The sequence below is a fragment of the Gymnodraco acuticeps genome, unplaced genomic scaffold (assembly GCF_902827175.1).
Source record: "Gymnodraco acuticeps unplaced genomic scaffold, fGymAcu1.1, whole genome shotgun sequence".
Taxonomy (NCBI): domain Eukaryota; kingdom Metazoa; phylum Chordata; class Actinopteri; order Perciformes; family Bathydraconidae; genus Gymnodraco; species Gymnodraco acuticeps.
In genome coordinates, this window is record NW_022990235.1 from 1,153,799 (window position 1) to 1,177,034 (window position 23,236).

Here is a 23,236-nt window from a genome sequence, read left to right on the forward strand (position 1 = left end):
TGCAAAAAGATAATTGGCGAGAAAGACAAGGCAAGGTCCAATAAATGTCTGTGCTGGAGCTTAAGCGCATTACTGTTTTGGTCAAATACTGTATTAATGTATGTAACATTTCTGAACAGGGGGCACAACATAATGCTTCACTTGCTTTTACAAAACTCATTTCAACCTGACGAATGCTATCCCTGAGTGTTTCACAAAAGGCAATTTGTTGCTGCAGCACTCCCCCAAACTCAAAGTGCTTTATTGTGTCTCCCGGATTTATTGAAGGCGAAGTGCTTTGCTATTTCTGAGGCATGTCATACATTGCTGCATTGTTTCAAAGGATTCTAGTAATTCCCACACTTTAAACTGTTGTGCCTCCTCTTCCTCTTAATCTCCCGCTCTTTCTTTCTCTATCTCTCTCTGACACACACACTCATACAAAAGTGAGATTATTGCACAATTTGAAGTGGATGCACATAAGCTGAACACTGTGCGCTCAGCGAACACATCTCCCGGATTTAATAGTCACTCATCTCCACTTTAAAGCGGCTATATTTGTCACTGCTCGATCTGCTGGGTATAGTCCTGAGCTGCAGGAGATTTTTAAAGGTATAAACGACATAATCTTTTACAGTCTGGCTAATCCTGCTCATCTTGGCGTCTCAATGCTTACAAGTGTGTATCCCTGGGTGTTTGTGTAATGTTGTGTGAATGAAGTAAGTGTGGTGTAAGTTTAAGTACCAGTGTAAACACACACTTTCTTTGTCAATCAGCTGCAGGTCGGAAAGACAAAACACAGTTCGCCCTGATGAAAGATGTTCTTAATGAATTCAAAGAGCAGCTTCCAGCCTGCAGCCCACGTCCCTGCCGTGTTTCCTGCGTCATTGAACCCTCTGCCTGAGTGTCTGCTGACTCGGCGAATCTGCCTCACCGTGCCCAGTACTGCTGGCCTCTATTTGCCTCTCTACCTGCCACAAACCCCTTAGTTACACAGCTCAGCCCTCTGCAGACACATGCTGAGCTGTTTCCCAATCACCAGTGTTAATCTGCTACAATACACCACTGAGTAGACAGAGAGAGGAGGGGAAGGAGGAGAGGGAGGCTCGGACAAGATAACCGTCAACACACAAATTGAGGAGAACTAACAATTGTATAAAATACATTTTATAGTCTTATCTGCAAAACATAGGTTACCTGAGCTGAAAAATGTAAGCTTTGTTATACTGCTCAGTGTGATTGTATATAATATCCTTTATTCATCAGACATCCCACTTCCCATCCCTCACTGCACTACACACTGTGATGCAGAAAGCAATCTTGAGGAGAATCTGCTGTGCTCTGAGTCAGTATACATTTGCATTAGTAGTTAGTGTGGGCGCACCTGTGGTGATGAAATATAGCCTATTCTCCCAGGTGCTTCTCCTTAACATGCAGGGCACGCCGTGCACGGACGGGAGTGACAGTGCACACTGTGTGCACGTCAATGTTACATTGAGAGAATGAGAGTTGGATTGACCAGAAAATACTAACAACAATGGAAGCATTTATTTTCACTTAGAATTAATTTCCATTAGCAATAGGAAAGAAGAAAAAGGCTCCTGAAAGGTTTTCTATTTGTTATAGCTGAAAAGGAGCATGACGCGTTTGCTATCTAAAAGTTCAATGTTGTTTTGACAGTGTCAAAGCTACGTTTGAACCTACGCTCTATAAATCTGATGCTTGCAAGTTGAGAAGCTTGACTGTACGTGCTACCAATTTATACCACAAAGGAAGGCATATACTTAATGCCAAGAAGCTCTTAAGATGTGTACAGAGTGTGCATGTCAGAGAGGAGCTGAATTGAATTCAAGTTGATGCATCACAAAGGCATCAAATCGAGCCGGGCTTGTGATAAACGGCTCTTCATAAGAAAAGGCTCATTGTGAAACACACTGAAGAGAGTCCATCATTCTGCAGGATTGAGTTTACAAGAACATTTTGAAATGTCTGTGTGTGTGTGTGTGTGTGTGTGTACAGTATGTCTGTTTTTGTGTCTATGTGTTTTAAGGAACCAGGAAACCACCACAGATTTATCAGGCTCAATGCCTGCTTTGTATTCATGCCCCCAGGTAATACGCCTTAATGCGGGTATAAAGTCACTAGTTTGTCAGACAACATTAGGTTAGCTGCTAGTTTTCTTGTGGGATTTGTTACTGACACCAGAGTCACCAGAGCCCACGCCTCACTGAGGTCCAATGTCAAACACTTAATGCTCCTATAAATGTCTCGGGGGGGATCCTACATTTGTGTACAGCGCTGTGAGGAGGCCTCTTTAAGCTTGTTGCATACCTATTGCTTCCATCTGACACTGATGCAAAGCATTCAAACTCACTAGTGGACCATTTTCAGTGTAACCTCTTAATGTATTGCAGCACCTACCACCAGAATACCACAATAGTTTTAATAGTATGCTAACAAAGCCAGTCTATACAGGCCACAAAAAGCAACATCTCTCCTGAAGACTATGGCATTACAAATTAAGGTAGAACAAATACATTCAATTAAAATCATCTTTTATAGTCATTAGGCATGGCAGTGAGGGTCTTGATAAGTGATGTTTTAGAAGCTACAAGATAACTAACTAGGCTTCATCTGCTCCTAAATTGCTTGTGCATCTGTCAAAAATGTTTTGGAAAGTAATACATGCTTATGCTCTTTACTATGATGTTTTGTTTATTTTCCTTTCCCACTCCCCACGTTATCATTTGCTGAAGTGCTTTTCCACTATGAGCCAGTTAGTTGATGGTTAAATCTGCTAACTGTTACATATTAAAGATATTCAAAATACCAGAAAACAGGGAAATAGTTTGTTTCCCCCGACCAACGGTCCAAAACCCAAAGGTATTCAGATACGAGAAATGAATGCTAAAATAGCTTACCTTTATAGCACAACTTGCTCCATGGATTTAGTTAATGCAAGGATAAAATCCTTTCTCATTCATGTCTCGTGGTATGTTGTCTACCCTTGTGTGCGAGTAGTACCAAGCATGTGGACAGAGCTGAGATCAGAGTTAACATCAGAGAGACAGAGGCCCCCTTCCTATTTCACAACCACATCCTACATGCAATGATGTCAGGTGGTTTTTGCATCACAGCTCTGAGCTGTCCTCCGCTGACGTGAACCTGGAGAGACACGCTCGCCATCATTAAAGCCCCTGTCACACTGTCCCGAAGTTGACACCCGATGGACACACGAATATGGAATTGTGAATTTCGCACGAAGATGGCCCCAAACCACACACGAAGGCAACATTTACATTACATTTAAGACATACAACTGCAACGAAAGTAACAAAAACAATTATGTTAAAGTACTATGATACTGTACTGATATTTTCAGACTTTGTTCTTTACTTTATCCGTCTTTATATGTAGAAGATATTACGTTTTCTCCGTCATGTTGTTGTTTCCATAGCAACAACAACTTCCTGTCAACTCGCCTTCAAAACAATATATTATATCCTTTTCAGTTTCACAGAACACAAATTGGGTTATTTACATAATATGTTTGCATGATTTTGTTGTGCAATAAAACAACCCGATGGACACACGATAAAGGAAATGTTCAAATTCGGCTGTGATCGTAGCAACATCGGGCCATTCGTGAGGGCATCTTAAGCCATCGTATGACCGCCGGTGGAGTTTCTCAGGCTCCGGCAGCAACTTCGTGAGCGGTGGCAAAATCTTTGACATGCCAAAAAATAGCCGAAGGACCTTGCGAAGGTTCATTTTCGTGTTGAATTTGTGTGTACATTTTGCCCTTCGTAAGGCCATCGTTAGGGCATCTTGTTATCATCGGTGCCATCGGGCATTCGCCCCGATCAGAGTGAGGGCGAATTCCCGATGGCACCGATGATAACACGAAGATGACACGACTTGACAAGATGCCCTCACGAGTGCCTTACGAAGTTGCCGCTCACGAAGTTGCCGCTCACGAAGTTGCCGCTCACGAAGTTGCTGCCGGAGCCTGAGAAACTCCACCGGCGGTCATACGATGGCTTAAGATGCCCTCACGAATGGCCCGATGTTGCTACGATCACAGCCGAATTTGAACATTTCCTTTATCGTGTGTCCATCGGGTGTCAATTTCGGGACAGTGTGACAGGGGCTTAAACAGCTCCACTCTCTCCTCTCTGGAAAAAAGCTCACGAAATATGGAGGCAACAGTTTTCTCCACACGGTAATGTCTCACTTGCTAATATGTTGAGTTGATGCGGTTATACCCGCAGCCTGAACTCAGTGTGGCTCATCTTCTATCAGAAACTTGCTCCGAATATGAATTTTGAGCATCAAAGTGGTTGATAATAATAATGGATTCAGAGCTGTCGCCCCATATTAGAGCAGATTTGAAGTTCAGCTGTTTAATCCCCATCTGTCTCATTTGAAGTCTGTGAGTTGTGTGTTACCTGTCGTTGTGCTCCGGTACAAAGGTACGCTGCGGCTCGACCCACTTTCATCCTTCCTGAAAGACAGGTTCACACACCCGCTCACAAACAGTCCTAATTGGCTGCAACCTTGTCACCAGTGTCGCTTGTTGCCCCGGCTCTCGAAAGGCACTTCAGCGAGCAGCCTCCGGATTTTGAAATGTCATGTTTGAGCTCACACAGGTCTGCTCTACTAACAAGCTGTGTTTACCTCGGCTCAGTGAGAAGAGGAGAGGACCCTCATTTCCCCTCCTTATCTCAGCTGATGCAGGGACATTTCTCCTCTGCTGTCTGTCAGTGGCATCTTCAAAGTTTCTCCTGAAGCTCGTTTCCATGCTTTGTGGTTGCTGCTGGCAGCCACAGTATTAGTGATGCACCTTTGCCTTCTTGGGTCCAGTTGTATATTTCATATTCCAGCTAAATGTAGACACTGTGACATTGTGTTGGCTTTTTGCAGCAAAGCTAGAACAGAATTAAGCAATCTGCTGGTGATTCAGAGCGAGAGTAATTGTATGAGGAGAAGGCTTCAGTTTCTCTCCAACAATAGATTTGAATGAAAAGAATGCAAATGCTCACGTCTGTCTTTCCCTGCTGCTGTCACTAATGCTAAATATCTCCACCTACACTTATTACCCATTGAGACTTGGGAGTAGATGAGGCAGTTTGCGTTAGAATTATTGCACATAACCTGAGACGACCTTATTGTGGATTTTTTTTCCTCATACATTGATGCATTTGTTTAAGGATTACTATCATTACTTCGCTCAAAGAACTGCTACTGTTCAATAATTGTATCAAGCTGTTGTAAAATCCTATAATTGATAATAACATGAATCTACCTTTAACCCTGGCAATCCATCTTAATTATTCAAACAGTCTCCTGACTCCTGACCTATTTGTAAAAGCTGACAGTTAGTTGTTCTTTTTGTTTCAATTACACAAACCATTACACCTGATGCAGAGATACAGAGTAACTCCTTATATCTGTGAATGAATTACCTGCGTGAGTGGAAGAATTTCCGTGAGAGCCACAATCCTCTCGGAGTGGTTTCATTAGTTGTTGAAGAGGAGGCCTGAGGCAGATTATCAAAGGGCCTTCAGAGGCTTTTATGTTCGCCCGATGGCTCATCGACCCTCCTGAGATTTGTTTTTCTAAAGTCTTTGAGTCAAAGGAAGAAAGGGAAACCTAGATCGTTCTGTGCTGATCTCTTGTACTTCTCACTAGGTGGCACACTGATCAAAGTTATAAGAAATCAGAGGCGGGCATGTAAACCCTCGACTCCTACCCCCTCTATCGTACATTTTTCTTGTAAATAAAACATTAGGTCATCATCATCAGCGTCAACCTGACTCAGTGAAGGCAGTGGCAGATGTTACAAAAGGGTATTTAGCCATCTTTGTCACCTCTTCACTGGCAGCTGTGTGAGCCCCAGTCTGTGAGACGTCTGAGAGAGGTACATGTTGGTTTCATGCGGTTGCAGCATGAATCAAAGCTACCAGGCGGTGGCAATGTTGCTGTGGGCAAAATGCTATCCCTCTTGCAGTTTCTGTCTCCACACTGGAGCTCCATGCTCTGATGCAGAGCGGGTTGACAGAGTGAGATGCAGCTCTCTACATCACAATGTTTCTTAAAGGGATTTACCTCAGATGACTGTTTCTCGAACAGGTAAAAGAGAAATGTATATCAAGGTTTAAGGATAATGTGGCAGGCTGTTGAAAACTTGAGAGAAGTGTTTGATCTGTTAGTCAGAAGCTGAAATCTACAGAAATGCACACCTTTGTATAATCTAAAGCTACGGAGAAGCTTTTTTAAGGCTAAATACAAATAACCCTCACTTTGTCTTCTCAGTTTTGGCTTAGAGACTTTGAAGTTTGAACAAAAAGCCTTCATTACAAACTGCAGTTAAAAGGATTTAAAAAAGATAGCAGATGGCAGGGCAGTGAGGTCCAGTGAATGATGCTTTAGTTCATTATAGGAAATGTAGTCAGTGTCCGGCCTAATGACTGCTCATTGTGGCTCAATGGGAACATAAACTCTGCAGTGAGGTTTAAAAATCCTCTATGAGATATTCAGAATAACATATGGGTGTCATTTCATGTGTCAAAAATACTTTTCGCCACCACATTCAAGAGAGGAGATTTGTATCATATCATCTTCATCATCTTGCTCTTCATCTGTTTGTGTTTATTGTCAACAAGCTACTGTCTGTAAGTTTAGCAAGCTACAGATTATCCTATGGTGGTTTAAAATGACTTTCAATAATCAAACGTTTTCCTTTGTTTTGTTTGAATTATTATTAGTATGATTTAGCATTTTTAATTTTGAAAATACATGTCTGTGTGTTTATTTGTTGACAGACGAGAAAGGAAGGTTAGTTTGAAATAGATTTGGCTGACAAAATCAGTTTTGGGATGTATGAACAAAGTAAGGAAGGTTTCATCGCTCTCTTTTTATTTTGAATTTAGATTTTCCGTCTCCTGCTGAAGCTGCAGTGCAGAGGATCTGCGGGGCGAGCAGACACTTTCCTGCCCTGCAGTCCGCTGTCAACATCCTTACTTTCTTACCTTTAACATCTTTCACTTGTTCATAAACTGAATAGTAGAAATTAAAAATAAATAACCTGTTTGAGGGCAAATTAGGTAATTATTTTAAGCAGCTGTCTCATTAGCATAAACAGTCAATTCACTCTTCCATAGAAACCAGGATCAATTAGTTCATAGTTGAAAAGATGTCTCTATTGAAATACTATTGGCTGTTGAAACTTACAGTAAACATATATTTACGTGTTGACACCGGTTATTGAAAAACGATACAATAAAAATGTTTTTCAAGCATTATTTTATTTGCAGATAAGATAAGGTACTGCTTTTGTACTGGCTATTTTCCTAAACAACATCTGGATGTGGGTGTCATATTCACAGAAACACGGCTTATATCTCTTTACAACACATAGTATACATGAATAGAGGTAACTTCTGATAAGGAATCATGTATGTAAGATGTGTACAAACATTGTTGGTCCCCTTGGGATGAATCCTAATGACTGTAGAGATCTTTTATATGTTCTTCTTGTGCCAGTATGGGATATCATTTATGGTTTAATTGGCAATATCACAACAGCTATTGGATAGATTAGGATGAAATTTGGTATGGACATTGATGTGCTGTGTTCCAAATCTTAGACATCTTTTCATAATGCAGCTGCCCTTAGAAAGAATGTAAATCTACTGTCGCATGCAGTGTGCAATCAATTGAGACATACTACTTTGTCATAACATTGCACCTTGAACTTTGACCCTCTTGCTCTGCTCATACATTTGCCGTGGAGGAGGTTGTGGGTCAGAATAGTCGCAAAAGGTTGCATACTGCATTTGACTATATATTTACTATTTATTGGGACACACTTGATAATTTATCTGGAAACACTAATTTTGAACACACCGATCTTAAACATTACAGCTGCAAGACATGTGCATATTATCACTGATATTAGCATGTGTGACGGCCCCTAGGCCTTAGCCTCAGGTCCCTGGTTAGCCACCCCCCAAATCAGGAGAGATTGCTGACACCTGATTTATTTTGACTGCTCAGCTACAAGTATGGGTGCCTGAGCAGAGAGTCAGTCTCTCTCTCCTCTTGGGTTGCTTGGCTCTACTGGACCTTGGTGTGTTTGTTTTTGCTTTATATACTGATGCATGTTCACACACCCACACACTACATACATTACTGATTATCTGACTTCATAGTTAACTTAGTTTCTTTAAATAAATGCACTTCAATTGGATGAATCATGTGTGGTCTCCTTCTTTTGTCCGTCCTTGAGCCAGGGCGTGACACATGTTACCTAACATTATGTGCACATTTCTTCCCTACAGCCTCAAAACAGCTTTTAGCTTATTGACTTAGCAGCTGTACTATTGGCAACACAAATGCAACCAAAAGCCTATTGTACTTACATCTGTATGCCGCTTGCTTACATGCACTACAACCGGCTTCAAAATATTCACAATAGGCGTGTGAGGTATTACTCCCAGGAACTGCCTGGATTGAGTTGGGATTGGAAGTGTCTGGATGAAGAACTTATCCGACCAGATGCAGTTGAGCATCTCAACAAGCCGAAACATGCCTATTGCGTTGTGTTGACTGTGGAAATGAGAAATGGTTCCTCGAGAGATCCTCTCACTCGCAGGGGACCGAGGATAGACGACTGGCAGTCTGCCTCAGATGCTGCCTGTCTGATTGTTTTGGGCAGATTCTGTGATTTCTCAAATTCTCAGTCTGGGGGAACACGACGACACAAACAAACCCAGAGCCGTGTTTTTTCACGGGGGGTCAATCTCTTTAAAGCCACTGTCACAATTATGCACTCCCATGTTCACATATTCCCAGTTTTGCCAATAAAGGTAGACAAAGCTCTTCGCACACACGCGCTTCCATCTGCTTTGCATCGGAAATGAGTCGACACCAGCCAGAGGGATAAGATTAAATGTATTTTGAGGAAGTGTGGAAGCGTGACATTGGAGTGAAATGTGTAGTATGCCGGACATAAAGATAGAAAAAGGTTTGTGGAACATGCTGTAACATGCTTGTAATGTACAGGATAGAGTGGTATTGCTTTGGGGAAAAGTGTCCAATTTATCTGGGGAATTGCATAGTGAAAAGCATCAGCGGGTGTTGGGCCCTGCTGCAGATAGTGGAGTGGAACAATGAGGCAAACAGCAAAATTACAGGCCTATGTTGATGCTGTCAGACACGCAGAGAGATTCACTTATTTTTATGCAAAGCAAACGTTGCTAAGCTATAATTGATCCGTCCAAATCTCAGCATTTGAACAAACTTTGTTTACAGCGGCATGTTTTTAAAAGCCTCAAAAGAAACGTTCCCTGTGGAGTTACAGCCCTGGTCTAGGTTCACTGCAGACTTTTGTCCCTCAACAAGATTGTGTTGTGTATTTATCTGCCATCATTGTAATTGAAATGTAGCCTCACTGTCTTTCTTTTGGGATTGCCTCAGATTCTCACAGATTTCCTCACCCTTTTATCCCACTCTGGGTCTTTCGGGCCCAAAGTGTGAAGTTCTTGGAGCTTCCTGAAATTGCTTTGGCAGAAGATTTCTGGCTGCTGTGACTCTTCGGCTGTAACAGTCGGTCCCCAAAGCGTGGCATAAGCAAAAGAGTCTTTTTAATATGTTCTCTCATCACACTTCCTGGTGGGACAGCTGACTGAGCTCATTTGAATATATTTTATTTTATTCCACTGCATCTGAATATAAACATAAGCCCTCCCTTGTTCATATTTTGAACGATTTCGCAAATTAAAAACAATCATATACAGAAACTGGAACTGATATTTTTCCCCAAGGAGAGATTGCATTTAGAGTGAGCTGATTTTTCTTTTTTTATATGCACATTATATTCTCCTTTCACAAGTACTGCGGAGTCTGACAAAACCCCAACATGCCTCATTAGAGTTCATTGTTGATGTTGTTTTGTTCCTGTGGGTGAAGATTGTAATGAGCGGTCCACATCTCACAGTCACCAGCAGCACTGGGCCACCTGTGTGTGGGAGGCCGCTTCACAAAAACACAATATCCCTCTGATTTAAAGTATTGTACATTTTACATAAAAGATAAAGAAGAAATCTGATGATGAAGTATTTTTATACATCAGAAAAGGTTTAAGAAATAATTAAAATCATGAAACATTGTGGGAAATCAATGAGAGACATTTTAGACAATCATACAACATACAGTATAACATTGCTGCATATATATGTCCTGTAGAGAATGAATGCGTGGAAGATTGCCATCAATCAACCAAAATGAACCTGGACTCCAGAGTGTTAAAGGGAATAGTTATCTCTCAGTTCACATAAGGTCAGCTTCGACCGGCCATTTTGAATACTATACACTGTGTATGTGATCAGCAATGTGAAAGCATAGTTTGATGTTTCCTCAATTACATATTCTCAGCAGAGAATTATCTCAACGCTGGCGCCTCATCTGGTTTGCTCTACCAGAAGAATATTAATAAACGTGAAAATGGTAGTGTTAAGTATGTGCAGATGTATTTTCATGGCTTAAACGCTGTCCAACCCTTATCAGTCATGTCAGCAGCCTGGAGATTGAGTATTGGTTGTAATGTCACGAGTGAGAAGCAATCTGTTTTTGTAAAGGGTTCAACAAACTAAGCATCAAGTGGTCTTTTTGGTGCTTTATTTCTTTGGAGATGAAGCTGTTGAATTTTGATTGTGGTGTACTGTATGTTGACACATTCAGGGCAGTCAAAGTATCTTTGTTATCATAGAAACCCACTCACGATCTCCATGATGTATCACAGTGTGTGACAGAATGCATTCAGTACAAATTGAAAGTGGAGCAGAGATGAGAGGAGGTGTGTCTGTTCTCACAGTTTGACAGCATGTCATTTCCAGCAGCTGCAATGTGCCATTACCTGTGTTTGGCCATCTTTGGGAGCAGAGAGGTACACCTTGTAAATGTTGAATGCGAAATTACAATCCAATCGGCGTCCTTCCGTTGTAAACATTTTATTTCCCCCCCTCGACACACCCTGCCTTGATTTGATGTATGCCGCGCTGCCTGCGGGGCTCAGTCTGCTCGTAAACATGCCTCTGTCTGCATGCTGCTGCAGTTCAAGAGAGGCGCTGAAAGGTGTTGCCATGAATCTTTGATCATTCTGTTGAAAAGCCGACCTTGAATGATGTCAGTGAGTCACATTGCCTCGGTCTCTCCGTCACTCTCGCCTCAAATTGACCTCTTAGCCTCTTAGTGTCTGTTTGTGAGAGAGAAACAGAGTGATGCTTGACTTGAAGCAAGTGTCCTCTTGCAAACACGCTCTACCTGTGGTGACTTATGTTGGTACTTTCGGTCTACTAAAACAACAATAATACTGAGAACACAAACCTGCCAAATATTTGCCAATTTTTGTTTCACAATAAAGAGGATTTGATGCTTTCATTTCCTGATTTATACCATCAACAACTGAAGCAATATATATAATCTACCTGCATGTAACTACTTCTCGTCACACCTAAGCAACCTTAAGCAAGCTACTTCTGCAGTAGTGATCATGCTCTCAGGAAGTTAGCAATGCATAAATGGAGGCTTTTTTCAATCAATAAATCACCAATCAATTGTGAATCTAAAATATTTATTATAAACGTCTCTGTTGAGCTATGTGTTGAGTTAATATAACTGTATCAGAAAGCTGCTTGTTTTTAATTGAAAAGAAAATCCAATAAATAATTGTGCATCTAAATAACTGACAGCTGCAGCATTGGCAGTGACTCTCTTATGTATGTTCGTTACTCTATTTGTTAATACGTCTCTTACAAAATGTCCCCCACGATGGCTTGTTTTAATTTTTTTGTACTTGATCACCAACAGGCTGTGACCAAAGAGACTTCTGAGCTCCTCATTGTGTCGCTGTAGCCTCTGAACAAACCCAACACAATAGACCTTAGCACTGAGACTCTCTCCATACCAAAAGGATTATATGATGAATTATTCCGAGTTACTGTGTCTTGGTAATGGATTGAGGCTAATGATGCCCAATGTCCAAAAGAGGGATTATTCTAAAGAGGAGAACAATGAAGGCTGCTGCTCCACTGAGGCCGCTGATGAAGGAAGTCCCGCTAGAGAGAGATGAAGCAAGCTTTGGAGCTCCTCGGCCCACATGGCATTAGAGGAAAAAATTGACTGCCATTAATACTGTGTTCCTGTGTCTTAGCATTTGTGGTTTTACAACTGTCCTTCTCCTCCATTGCAGCGGTGCAGTCTCTCAACAGCCTGAACGACCAGATTGCTCAGTTCATGGTGACCAGACCCTACAGCCTGGCTCATGAGGACGAGTCCTTCATGCCGGGAGAGAGGGACACCTTGAGGAAGTCCATGACTCTGATGAGACACCTGCTAATGGACGCTCAGGTACAGCCTCTGCCCTCTAATTTGAAATGTACCGACACGGTTGAAGACACAGCATGTTGATCCCTGAATTACAATGAAACGTTTGCGATAAGCACAATCACTTCAACACTGGGAATCAAATACTTATTATCTACAGCTAAATGCAAATCAATGTTTATCTTTTATATAATGCACATTTCTGGATTTTCTTTTTGATATTCTTACTCTCACTGTTAAAATAAACCTACCATTCAAATTTACTTTTTTCACCGAGGGCCACATACAAAAAAAAAGAAGGTATATTGCCTCATAAATTCAGTTATAAGTTATCTTATCTTTGGGAAAACGTTGGCATCCTCATCAGTAATTTTATGAACAAGTGAACACAGCGTTTTTCCTCAGTCAATCCTCACAATCAATGTGAGATTTGTTTCTGTCAAATAACCTGAATGTAGGTGATTTATGCACTCTTTGTCTTTAGGGTAAAAAGCATGTGTGTTTTAGTTTTCTTTAAAAAGATATATTCAAATCTATTCGTCTCTCTGCTCTGCTTCAGATGAGATGATAACTCATGTTTATAGTGTTGCTCTCATTTGTCCTTTTATTTATATCCCTTCTACATCTTGATGAATGTCAGATGATTCTTGACACAGTGATGCATTTAGGTCATCTATTAGCAACATGGCAGACGTGCATGATGGATACAGATTCCCCCCGCCACTTTCCTGGAGATATTTTCTCCGACGTGGTGTCATTGATTAAAGGGAAGGTAATTCAGCAAAAGGCCGATGCTTTCACCTCAGTCCAGTCGTATGTAGGCTGGAGTGAAAGATTGTTAGTCCGCAGTCAGTTTTGTCCTGTTAGTCAGGAACACAGCATTGGGATGATGGATGAGCGGGAACCTCTGCCGCGGACAGAGTGCCGATTATCTCCCCAAGACAAAATAAAAGTTTGCCGGCAGTTTAGAGTTAAGTGAAGCACTCGGACACGTCAGCATGACAGAGTTCTCTGCCTGTTGGCCTTGTTTGTGTCAGACGGTACATCCACCACCTTTACATGTTCTTCAAGTGTTTTCCTTCAAAGGAGTGCAAGATGGAGGCTTCTGTCGAATGGGGGCCTGTTGCTTTGACAACAGGACTGACAGCTGCTATAGAAATATGTTTGTTGTTTGATATTGTGTGTGCTCCACAGAGTCTCATGGATTTGGCAGCTTTTTCCAATGTTGATCTTGAGTTGATGTTTTCTACCACATGAGTGCTGTTCACAAACATTGTGTCATACCTCCATGGTTGGAGGTAAGGATATAGTTGCCTGTTGAAGAGATAACTAGTAGCCCAATAATGGAAATTCCTTAACAGCTCAATGTAAACATGTTGCTGTTGTAAACATCTTTAATATTTATAAATGAAATATACATACAAATAAATGTATTCTGTTTCTCTGACCATAACAGATCACTTTTTTTTGGTTCCAAAACCTCACCTTCATGAACCCTAGTGCTGTCATATTTTGATGTTGCAGTGTTTGCCCCTCATTTTTATCATTTTGGAAGGCCCAGAGAATGAATGTTGCCTCCTGATAAAGGCGTCAGAAATCTCTTCTGTATCTGTGACCTGCGTCTGTGAGAGCATGCAGAAACAGACGATTTTGTCTTTGTATTTAAAGTTTGTTTCCACTTCACTCAGCACTCACACACTTAGGCTGACATTTCTGCTTCTTTTAGACCTTCCATTTAAACGCTGTGTCAAACTCTTTCAGTAATTATAACTCAACTGCCACTTAATCTTTAACTTCATTCAGTATCTCAACAATATGTTAATTGTACATTTTCAGCACCAAACACTTACAGTATAAATGTAGCCTTTTTCTTGTTGGTATAGATACAGGTTCAGAGGGTTTTGTTATCAGCTAATGTTAACCAGACATAATATGTTTTGAAGTCATTCATATTCAATCATTGTAGTTGATACTAGATTTGGATGTATTTGTGCTTGTCTTTGTACCTAATTTGCCTTCTCTGTGATTGAGCTGTCAGGCTCCCTATCATCACTCAGGCTAACATGGACGGACAGAATAATTGTGGCCAGATTATACATCAGATTTCTTTGTTCTCTGAGTCTCACAGGTCAGAGTAAAGTGTGATCTCATCCCACATAGAGGAGCTCAGCTAATCCAAAAGGGTTTTGCATTAATGGAAAGTGTATCTGCTGTCAGATGGAATATGAAATTAGACCAGCCCTCCTTATCTTCTATTCATTCTTTAATGTCCTGTTTCAAAGAGCCGGCTGTTCCCTGTGCAGTTCAGGCTCTGATGTCCAGCATTTAGTGCCGCTGGGTGTGATGAGACTTTACTGCTGGTCGGAGAAAACTATCAAAGGCACTATAGTGACTTATGTCTTTTAATTGGAAAACGTTTTCTGAAACAAAATGGTGTAGTTTGTGGAAATCAGGGTGGAAACATAATCTGAGGAATTCAGCATTCAAATTTCCACAACTACAAAAAGACAGAAAATGAATTTAGAGGGGATTTGAATAGCTTCTCTTTGAATGCTGTCCCAGGATTGATTGCCTCATTTGTCATTTGCACAGATGAATTATTTATGTCCCCGTTGCTGTGCTGTGGTGACTAATCAAATTTCAGAGTGTGTGGAAGCTGTGAATTGATGTAGTGGAATGCTGCACTGCATTAGGTCGAAGGAGTCAGCGGGGCGACAATGGTGGCCAGATGATGGCATGACAGGGGAGACATGCTCATCATACAGTAGGTCTTTAAAACTGCACAGAAAAGTGTCCTTTTGTCATGATTTGATCTACTCTCCCAGGGTAAAAAGAAGACTCTGACTTTAAATAAATAGTTAAAACATCTAAACAAATATTGGATGAATTTATTTTTAACTGTGTGCAGATATCCACTTCAGGCAGATGATAAATAAATACAATATCTGGTAACCCCCAACTTTACATCTAGTGCCAACAGCGGTTTATCTTCCACATGGATGGCTGTGATATTTTGTAATTCAATGTTTTTTTTACTTTGGAGATTCTTTAGAGATGTTTTATAAGAACTGGATACTAGAATCCAAAATGGCGGCCATTAACTTGAATAATAATTGTTTGCTCAGTGCATAAACCAGGAAATGTTTTCCACTTCCTGCTTTGCTTGGGCTACCTGCTGCACATGCATATCGTTTTCTCTCCCTTGCAATGCTTTTCTAGGCTCTGCGAAAGTTTTACAAATATAAAACCATAATATAAACAGTAATAATTGACGTCTTGTTATCGTCATTTACTGGAAGCTTTCATTTTCACAGTTTAAGTCAAGTGAACCCACCTTGTTTATTTATATTAACATTTATAATGTATACATACACACTCAGCATTGCAATGCGCCTTACACCTGACAGCTTATCTTCTTCTTCTGTTTGCAGCCTCAAAGAGGCCTAATTTTCAGTCTCTGGGTACAAAAGACAGCTCAGCAACGTTTGACAGGAAACAAAACTTTAAAAGTTTCTATGAGTCAGAAATCATATCTGATTGTGGCAGAGCAGTAACCTGCCAGTTTAGCCATTTCAATTACAACGTTGGCAGGTCTACCTTAATTCATTATTGACCACAGAGGAATTAAAGGAGCAATACGAGTCTGAGTCCAAAGTGAAATAGATTTGGAGGCTAGATTAGTGATCCAGAAGGATTTGGGTTGTGCTGCAGTTGTTAGTGAGAAAATAGATCTGTTGGGATCTAGTGCATACTAATCTAATAATCTATTTCACACAGAGGGATGGAGAAATAGTGAGAGGAAAAGAAGACAAAGGTGCACCAGGGACTGCAGTAAAACTGTAGCCCCATCCTGAAATCGTTGTATGATTTCTGTTATTTCTATTCAGCCATTTTGAGTCTCAGTGCCTGCAGGAATAGAAGGTTATCGTTTGTGAAATCCTCTTTATGTGCAGCTGTCTTTGTTCTGTCTGTTCTTTCATCTCATGCCTCGTTTTTTTTTTTTTTACCCTATTGTATGGAAATCAGTCCAGCCCTAATCCTTTGCATCAATTTTAACGTTACATCCTTTGTGTTGCATTGGGAGCTGAAGTGGGCTGGACTTCAAAGAGCTGGGGTTGCTCTTATTTCAACTGCAGTTTCTTATTGTCTAGACTAGAACCAGTTCCCACATTTCCACCTTCAGAAACACCAGGTAATAACAAAAAAGATTCATGAATTTAAAACCATACTGGCCATATCGGAGCTAACTGCAGAGATTTTAAATGTGTCTGTCAAAGCTGATGATGGGGTAAACCTGAGTGATTGTGTTATGACTGCAGATTTATATTTCCTGATATGACAAATGAGATTGTTTTTCCAAATGCTGCGAGACAGCTGGACCACCAGGACCTTATGATTATACCCTCACACAGTTATCTTTCATCCAATCAAATACATGGTATTTCTGTAAATAAAGGAGGCATCAAACCTTCACTGTGGATATTTTAAAGATGAAAATATGGCCTCACTCAGATGAAATGATGCATGCCAGATTGTGAGACTTCATCATTCTTCAGCCTCTGCACAAACCATCTGTTGATGCGATTCAAGATGTTTAAGTCTGCCGTGTTCGGTGCGTGCATGTTTCTATGGAAACCTCCAGAACTGTCACAAAGCTGATCCGGATCACTACACGCATCTCTCTGCTGAACAAAGGTGTTCACCTCAATTTCAGGGGGAGTTTGGGTGATATAAAAAAGCCTCTCTCCCTGTCAATCTCCCCTTGAGTGACAGACTGTTTGTGCTCTTTGGAGCCCTTTTGTCCAGGGTTTGTTTGTGTCTGTCTGATGTGGATAAGTGTCTAGGTTTGGCTTTCTTACGCAGGATGGTTAGGGTCGGTGCTGAGGTGTCTCCGCACCCTCCTGTGACTTTCTCTGCCAAGCACCACAGACAGCCCAGAGTTCCTGGAGAGATTTTCACAGCAGATATGTGAGCCCACAATCAAGTTTATTCTGTTTTGAGGAAATAACACCGATATATGAGTCCATTATTTAGCATTCAGCCTTAGGTGATATTCCTTGTAGTGCTGCTGCTGGAGTCGCCTCCTCAGGACTGAAACATGAATAATTCATGAGGAGAAATCAGCCTCTGTGTACGCAGCAGACATGAGTAGGGACATGAATGTGACATGGAGTGACATTGGCAAGCCTTTTGTTTTCCTTATCTCAAACATGTCACATGAGCCTGCTCTACGCCGTTGTCTTGTTTACTTTGAAATGTTTTTGCTCAGCCCCCTCATCAAAGGCAGAATTTCTGCAGAGACGAGGAGAGTGTGGAATCAAAGATGGGATACTTGTTATCAAAGCCATTGAGTTCCCTGTTGACCTTAGAAGAGATTTAAATGCTCCCTGCCTCCACAGCTGGTGGGGTGGTGCAGGAAATATAAATGACTCTCCCCTCGATCTGATAGTCTGCCAGAAGCAATCGCTCTGAGGAGTCGGCCAGGCAGGCATCTGGCCCAGAGCTGCTCCACACACACCTTCTCCTTTAAACCCATACACACTTCTTCAGTCTAACCTTCAGTTGGCCACGACACTTACCCTTTCATGAAACTCTATTCGTTTTCGGGTTTTTTCTTTGCTTTTTACTGTGAAATTACATTACATTACATTACATTGCATTTAGCTGACGCTTTTATCCAAAGCGACTTACAATAAGTACATTCGACCAGGAAGACACAACCTTGAAGAAAACAGAATCATATAAGTACATCAGGTTTCATAGAGCCAAACATTTCAAGTACTACTCAACTGGCTTTAGGTAAGCCAGTCCTTTATTAGTATAAAAGTGCTTCGTTAATAGTTCTAACGCTCGAAGTGGAGTCGAAAGAGATGAGTTTTCAGTTTGCGCCGGAAGATGTGCAAGCTATCTGCTGTCCTGATGCTTTTATTCATCATAAAAAGTTGTAGTGTATAGTTGTGACTACATCTTTTAATGTAGGAAACATCTAAGATATCACCACCTCTTGTATTCACAGGTCGTGTGATTGATCAGTTTTAAGTTTACAATTCTATATTTAAAGACTACCTGTAGTTTTCCTTTCAATATTCTCTTTATACTGCAGAGAATAATAAAACATTTTATGGGAGGCACTGTACATGTTGTTTGACATGTTGTGTGTTCTTTTCAACACCAGTTGACTAAAGTTTAAAGAATATTGATGGTTGAACAAGGTTGAGACAGAATTTGACTCAAAATGACCTTTAAGACTTTATTTTATCTTTATTTTATCACACTGGTGATTTACTTTACGTTTTGAAATAATAAAACAACATAAATCCAGCAATTTAACACATAATACGCAGAAAAAAAAACATGAAATCACATCAATTGGTTAATGAACCCACACAGGGTTCGCAGTCTACCGCAACACAATCTTGTAATCTGGTTTTGTTATCTGGACTAATGCAATTACCCAGAGAGACTATCTGGTTGTAATCCCGCCATGTAAATCAGGCTCAGGAGGTGCAGAGTGCGATGGATCACCAGAGCTCTGCACTGGTGCGCAGGATTAGCCTCATTACACCAACTCATGGGTCCACAAACAGTGATGCAGTACGGCTGCCCTGTGAAGAGTACGCCACGGGGTGGTCGTAAGAAAACACTCTGTTCTCGTCCTCACTCATCCCCCATTGTGTGTCCTTCAAATCCCTAAAAGTGTTTCTTGTCTGCTAGAGTTTTGTTTATTGAGTATTGTTGTGTTTATTTATACTGTAGCTTTCATAATTTTATCATTTTGAAACACTAATTGTTATTATCAAAGTATTTCTTAAGCGTGTTTCTATAGCAGTTTGACATCTAAGGAATATCAGTTACGGAGGGGAAGGTGATAAAGTGATATGTACTTACTTTATTACTACTACAAAAAAGGCATGAATCCCAAACGTCATTTCCTTCAAAAAGGATTGCATGTAGCATGCAAAAAATAGTTTCTTCTGCTCTGAATGCAATATATCCGTGAGTAAACGTGAGAGCGATTGTATAATTAAGTTACTCGAGGAAAACAATGAATTCAGTGCTACAACAGTCAGCCGGCAAAGCCTAGACATAATCATATCCCTGAGCTTAGAGTCCCCACAGTGACAGCTTAAAAAAGCTAAACTTGCGGTGTGGATTCCACGTTGGTCTTTCAAACTCAGTTCTTTTAAGTGTGTTTACTTAGTACTCTGGATGCATTATTATGTATATAATTCGTCATCTATCAATGTAGCATTTTGCTCTTATATTAGCACTCTCCGCTTCATCTCATCGCTTTCTCGGAACATCAGGCTTAATGCCTACAAGGCCACAAATAGTACATTGGAAAGATTTACATGGCAAAGTGTAAATGCAGGAAATAGGATCAAAATGTCAAACACAAATGCTCATAATGGAAAAAGCTGATTTCGGTATGTTTCTATAAGCCTATTATTTAAAATGAATCAGTGGGTGTGATTGTGCTGTGCTTGTCTTCTTGTGCGCTAATGAATCATATTCTTAATGTGCTATTCTGGTTTTTCCAGCCTTGTTAGTATTCATGATTACGGTTGCTCTCCTCGACTCCTGCTCTGAATCCTCTTACGCTCTCTTTCGGTTCTTCGTGTATGAATTTGCAAGCGTATGATGCCGGCTGTTTGCAGCACTTTGCTCTGCCTGGATGCTCCGCTTATTGCAGTTTGACTGCTTCAGTGAGAACATGTTTCCAGCGATCTCAGCTGAAAGCTCATCAGCATGCATAATCATTCAGAGCTGTTGCCAGATTACTGTATCTAAACTTTTTTTAAACAATTCCTTGGAGAGCAATCTGCTCTCTCATGAATCTTTGCTATTTTGTTGTTGAGCAGATGGTATTTTAATGAACTCGGCAGAAGATATTTTAATGGGATACTTGTCCTATTGCAACCCTAACATAAACTGCCAGGCAAGTGCTTTTAAAAAAGTGGCTCTAATTGTTCTTTGGAGGCAAGGTGATACTCGACATTTCTGTCACCCACTGTGAATGAACTTCGTAATCAGGTTTGAGGTCTAAATTCACTTTTAATGTTATAATTTAAAGATGAATGAAACAAAATTAGGATCTACATATTTTGATCTCATAGGATCCGACTTAATGCACTGTGTAGGTCATCAGAAGTTTAAGATGTTCTATTCTTGCATGTAGCCTCAAGTCATTCTTTTGAGTCTCCACATTAACATTTGTATTACAATGTTTCTTTTCATGTTCCATGAGGTTTTCCTGCTAAATGAGACTCAGCAGGTTTCCATTGTGTCTAGCTTAAAGCAGTTCACATCGTTCACAATAAAGAAAAGTGAAATGTTTGATTTGGAGCTGTTTTGAAAATGGACCTCTAGTGGGACAATTTAGGAGCTCTAAATGGCTAAAATCGCTGCTTCATTTAGTCTTCTGGCTTCCTCTACTTTTCGATCAAACTGTGTCAAACTTACAAAAACTGGAACAGTTAAGTTAATGCATGTCAGTACACTTACAAGTGAATACCCATTTTATAGCATGGATGTTTAATAAATATATTTAGGCTTTAAAAGTTGGAATTGTATCAATCTCGGATGCCCCAAACCTGATAAAGTGTTTACTGTTATATATATGAGTTAAATATATATATATATATATAAGTTAAATGTTGTTCCAAGTATTGATTTATCAATTCATCCTAGCAGCTCAAGATCATATCATAGGCTCTCCTAAAAATGACCAGCTAAACATCAGCATGTAATCATCGTCATTTTAAACATGTTAGCGTGCTGAGGTTTGGATCATTTAGCTGAAGGATCGCTGTTTCTCAGTACAGCCTCACAAAGCTGCAAACATTACTGAAGTCTTATTATCAACATAATGAGGAGACATTGTACTCCCACCATCCACGCCTACCACCTCCCTGCAGTTTGTGCGCTGCAAGAAGATAACACAGGCAATGACAATTATTTCTACAATATATATAGAAAAACAATTTAGTAGTTTATAATGAAGAATACGGAATAATGCAAGGTAGACATTTGAGTAGAGCAGAACATATAAGTCCTTATGGAAATAACAGGGAACAAAAACCTCAAAGATTTATGAATTTTTACAGAGTTTTACACATTTTTAATAGATGCCATTTTACAGCATGATGTACTTTATTTACAACATTTATAGATATATAAACATATACACAATGTATACATTTGAGCAGATTAGAGGGTGAAAATCTTTTTGTATTTATCAAATGTTATGCGATTGCAAACAGAGGTGGACCTACAGTGTGGACATGTATTTGAGTGTAATTGCACTGCACTCTGCAGCCTCTCTGTCTGATCTGTGGTTCTGTCAAGGCATGGGGTTTCCCTTCAGGGATTAGCAGGATGACCATTAAGATTTCACATGCTTGTGTTATGAAAGGTGATTTTAAGGTCTTGAAAAATTGCAGTCCTCGGTAAACAAACTGCCTTTGGTTGTGGATAAACCAATATTATTCTTGTCCTTCCTGCTTGACCTACACATACAAACAGCGAGGCAGCATACATATTTACACAAACACATGCACACACAAAGCACTCAAACAAAGTCTTATTAGATGCAAACACGCTAAACACCAAGGACAATAAACACACAGGGACATGACTGCAAGGAAAATGTTTGGGTACATACTCTGTAGCATATTTATCTCTTCAGCTTGAATGTAAAATGATACCTTGGTAATTAGTTTACCCACATGCAACACATTTAGAAACAGAAAGAAACATTTCATGGATTTCTCTTTCCATGGATATTAGTATTAATGCCCCGCTATAATCCCTTACAAAGGCTCAACTCCCTGAGCCAGACAAGTTTCGGATTCAAACTAATTTAGCATGCAGATTAATGCAATTCCCAGCTCCTGCAGGAGCCAGCTTATTACATGCAGTTAAATCACATACATTTACAATTAGAATAAGTTGGAGCCAATAGATAAAACACATAATACAAAAGTATCTCATCAGCACACTTTGTCTATCCAAATACATTTGCATACATGCTTTGCCCTTTTGCACTAAAGCATATGTAAAGTAGTTGTACCCCTTTTACTGTAGTCGATGCTCAAAACAGGTTTATGGGCAGACAAAAAGAACCTCCTTTTCCTTCAATTATATTCATGGATGAGTCAGCCATATTGCTAATTAAAACAATCAAAGTCCTGCTGTCAGGTTGGCACTTCTTCTGCACTGTTGTGGCTTCACTTTAATTGCTTTTGCATTTTAATGTTTGAACCATTCCTGCCTGTGCATATGTATGTGGGTACATGTATGTGGGTACATGTATGTGTGTGTGTGTGTGTGTGTGTGTGTGTGTGTGTGTGTGTGTGTGTGTGTGTGTGTGTGTGTGTGTGTGTGTGTGTGTGTGTGTGTGTGTGTGTGTGTGTGTGTGTGTGTGTGTGTGTGTGTGCACACAGTGCATATATGTGCATGACAGGCACTCCATGCAGCACAATATGCTAAGCCTGGAATACTGAGAGAGTTTGCTCCGGTCTGCTCTTCAATGTTCCCTTTACTGACTCCTACTGCACGCTTGAATGTCTTTCAATTTAGTCTCCCTGATAACTCTTCTCTCTCTCGCAGAGATAAATGTTGAAATATAATAAATGACTTTGCAACTTCACATGTTTTTGGCTCCATCCTCGTCTCTTTCACACCGTGCCCTTCCATTTCTCTGCCTTATTTATCTTCCTCTCCTCTTCCCTTGTTGCTCATTTTTCAACTTGTTCCAACACGTCCATATCTTGTAGTATTAGCTTCAGCAAATAATGGAACTAATTCCCAGCACATAGCGACTTGTAGTTCTTAGGAACAATTTAAAATTCTCTTGGTGCCACAGGGC

At 40.4% G+C, this 23,236-nt stretch overlaps 1 protein-coding gene across 5 annotated transcripts in view; it reads left to right on the forward strand.

Annotated features, from left to right (window-relative positions):
- kaznb (kazrin, periplakin interacting protein b) overlaps positions 1-23,236 on the forward strand; it is a 103,611-nt gene that overhangs the window by 5,149 nt on the left and 75,226 nt on the right. For all 5 annotated transcript variants that reach the window (XR_004569300.1, XM_034219234.1, XM_034219233.1 and 2 more), the window contains exon 3: positions 12,233-12,390. Coding sequence is in view for 4 of the 5 variants with exons in the window: in XM_034219234.1 (XP_034075125.1) it covers positions 12,233-12,390 (158 nt within the window). In the remaining variant the exon portion in view is untranslated. The remainder of the gene's footprint in view (positions 1-12,232; positions 12,391-23,236) is intronic.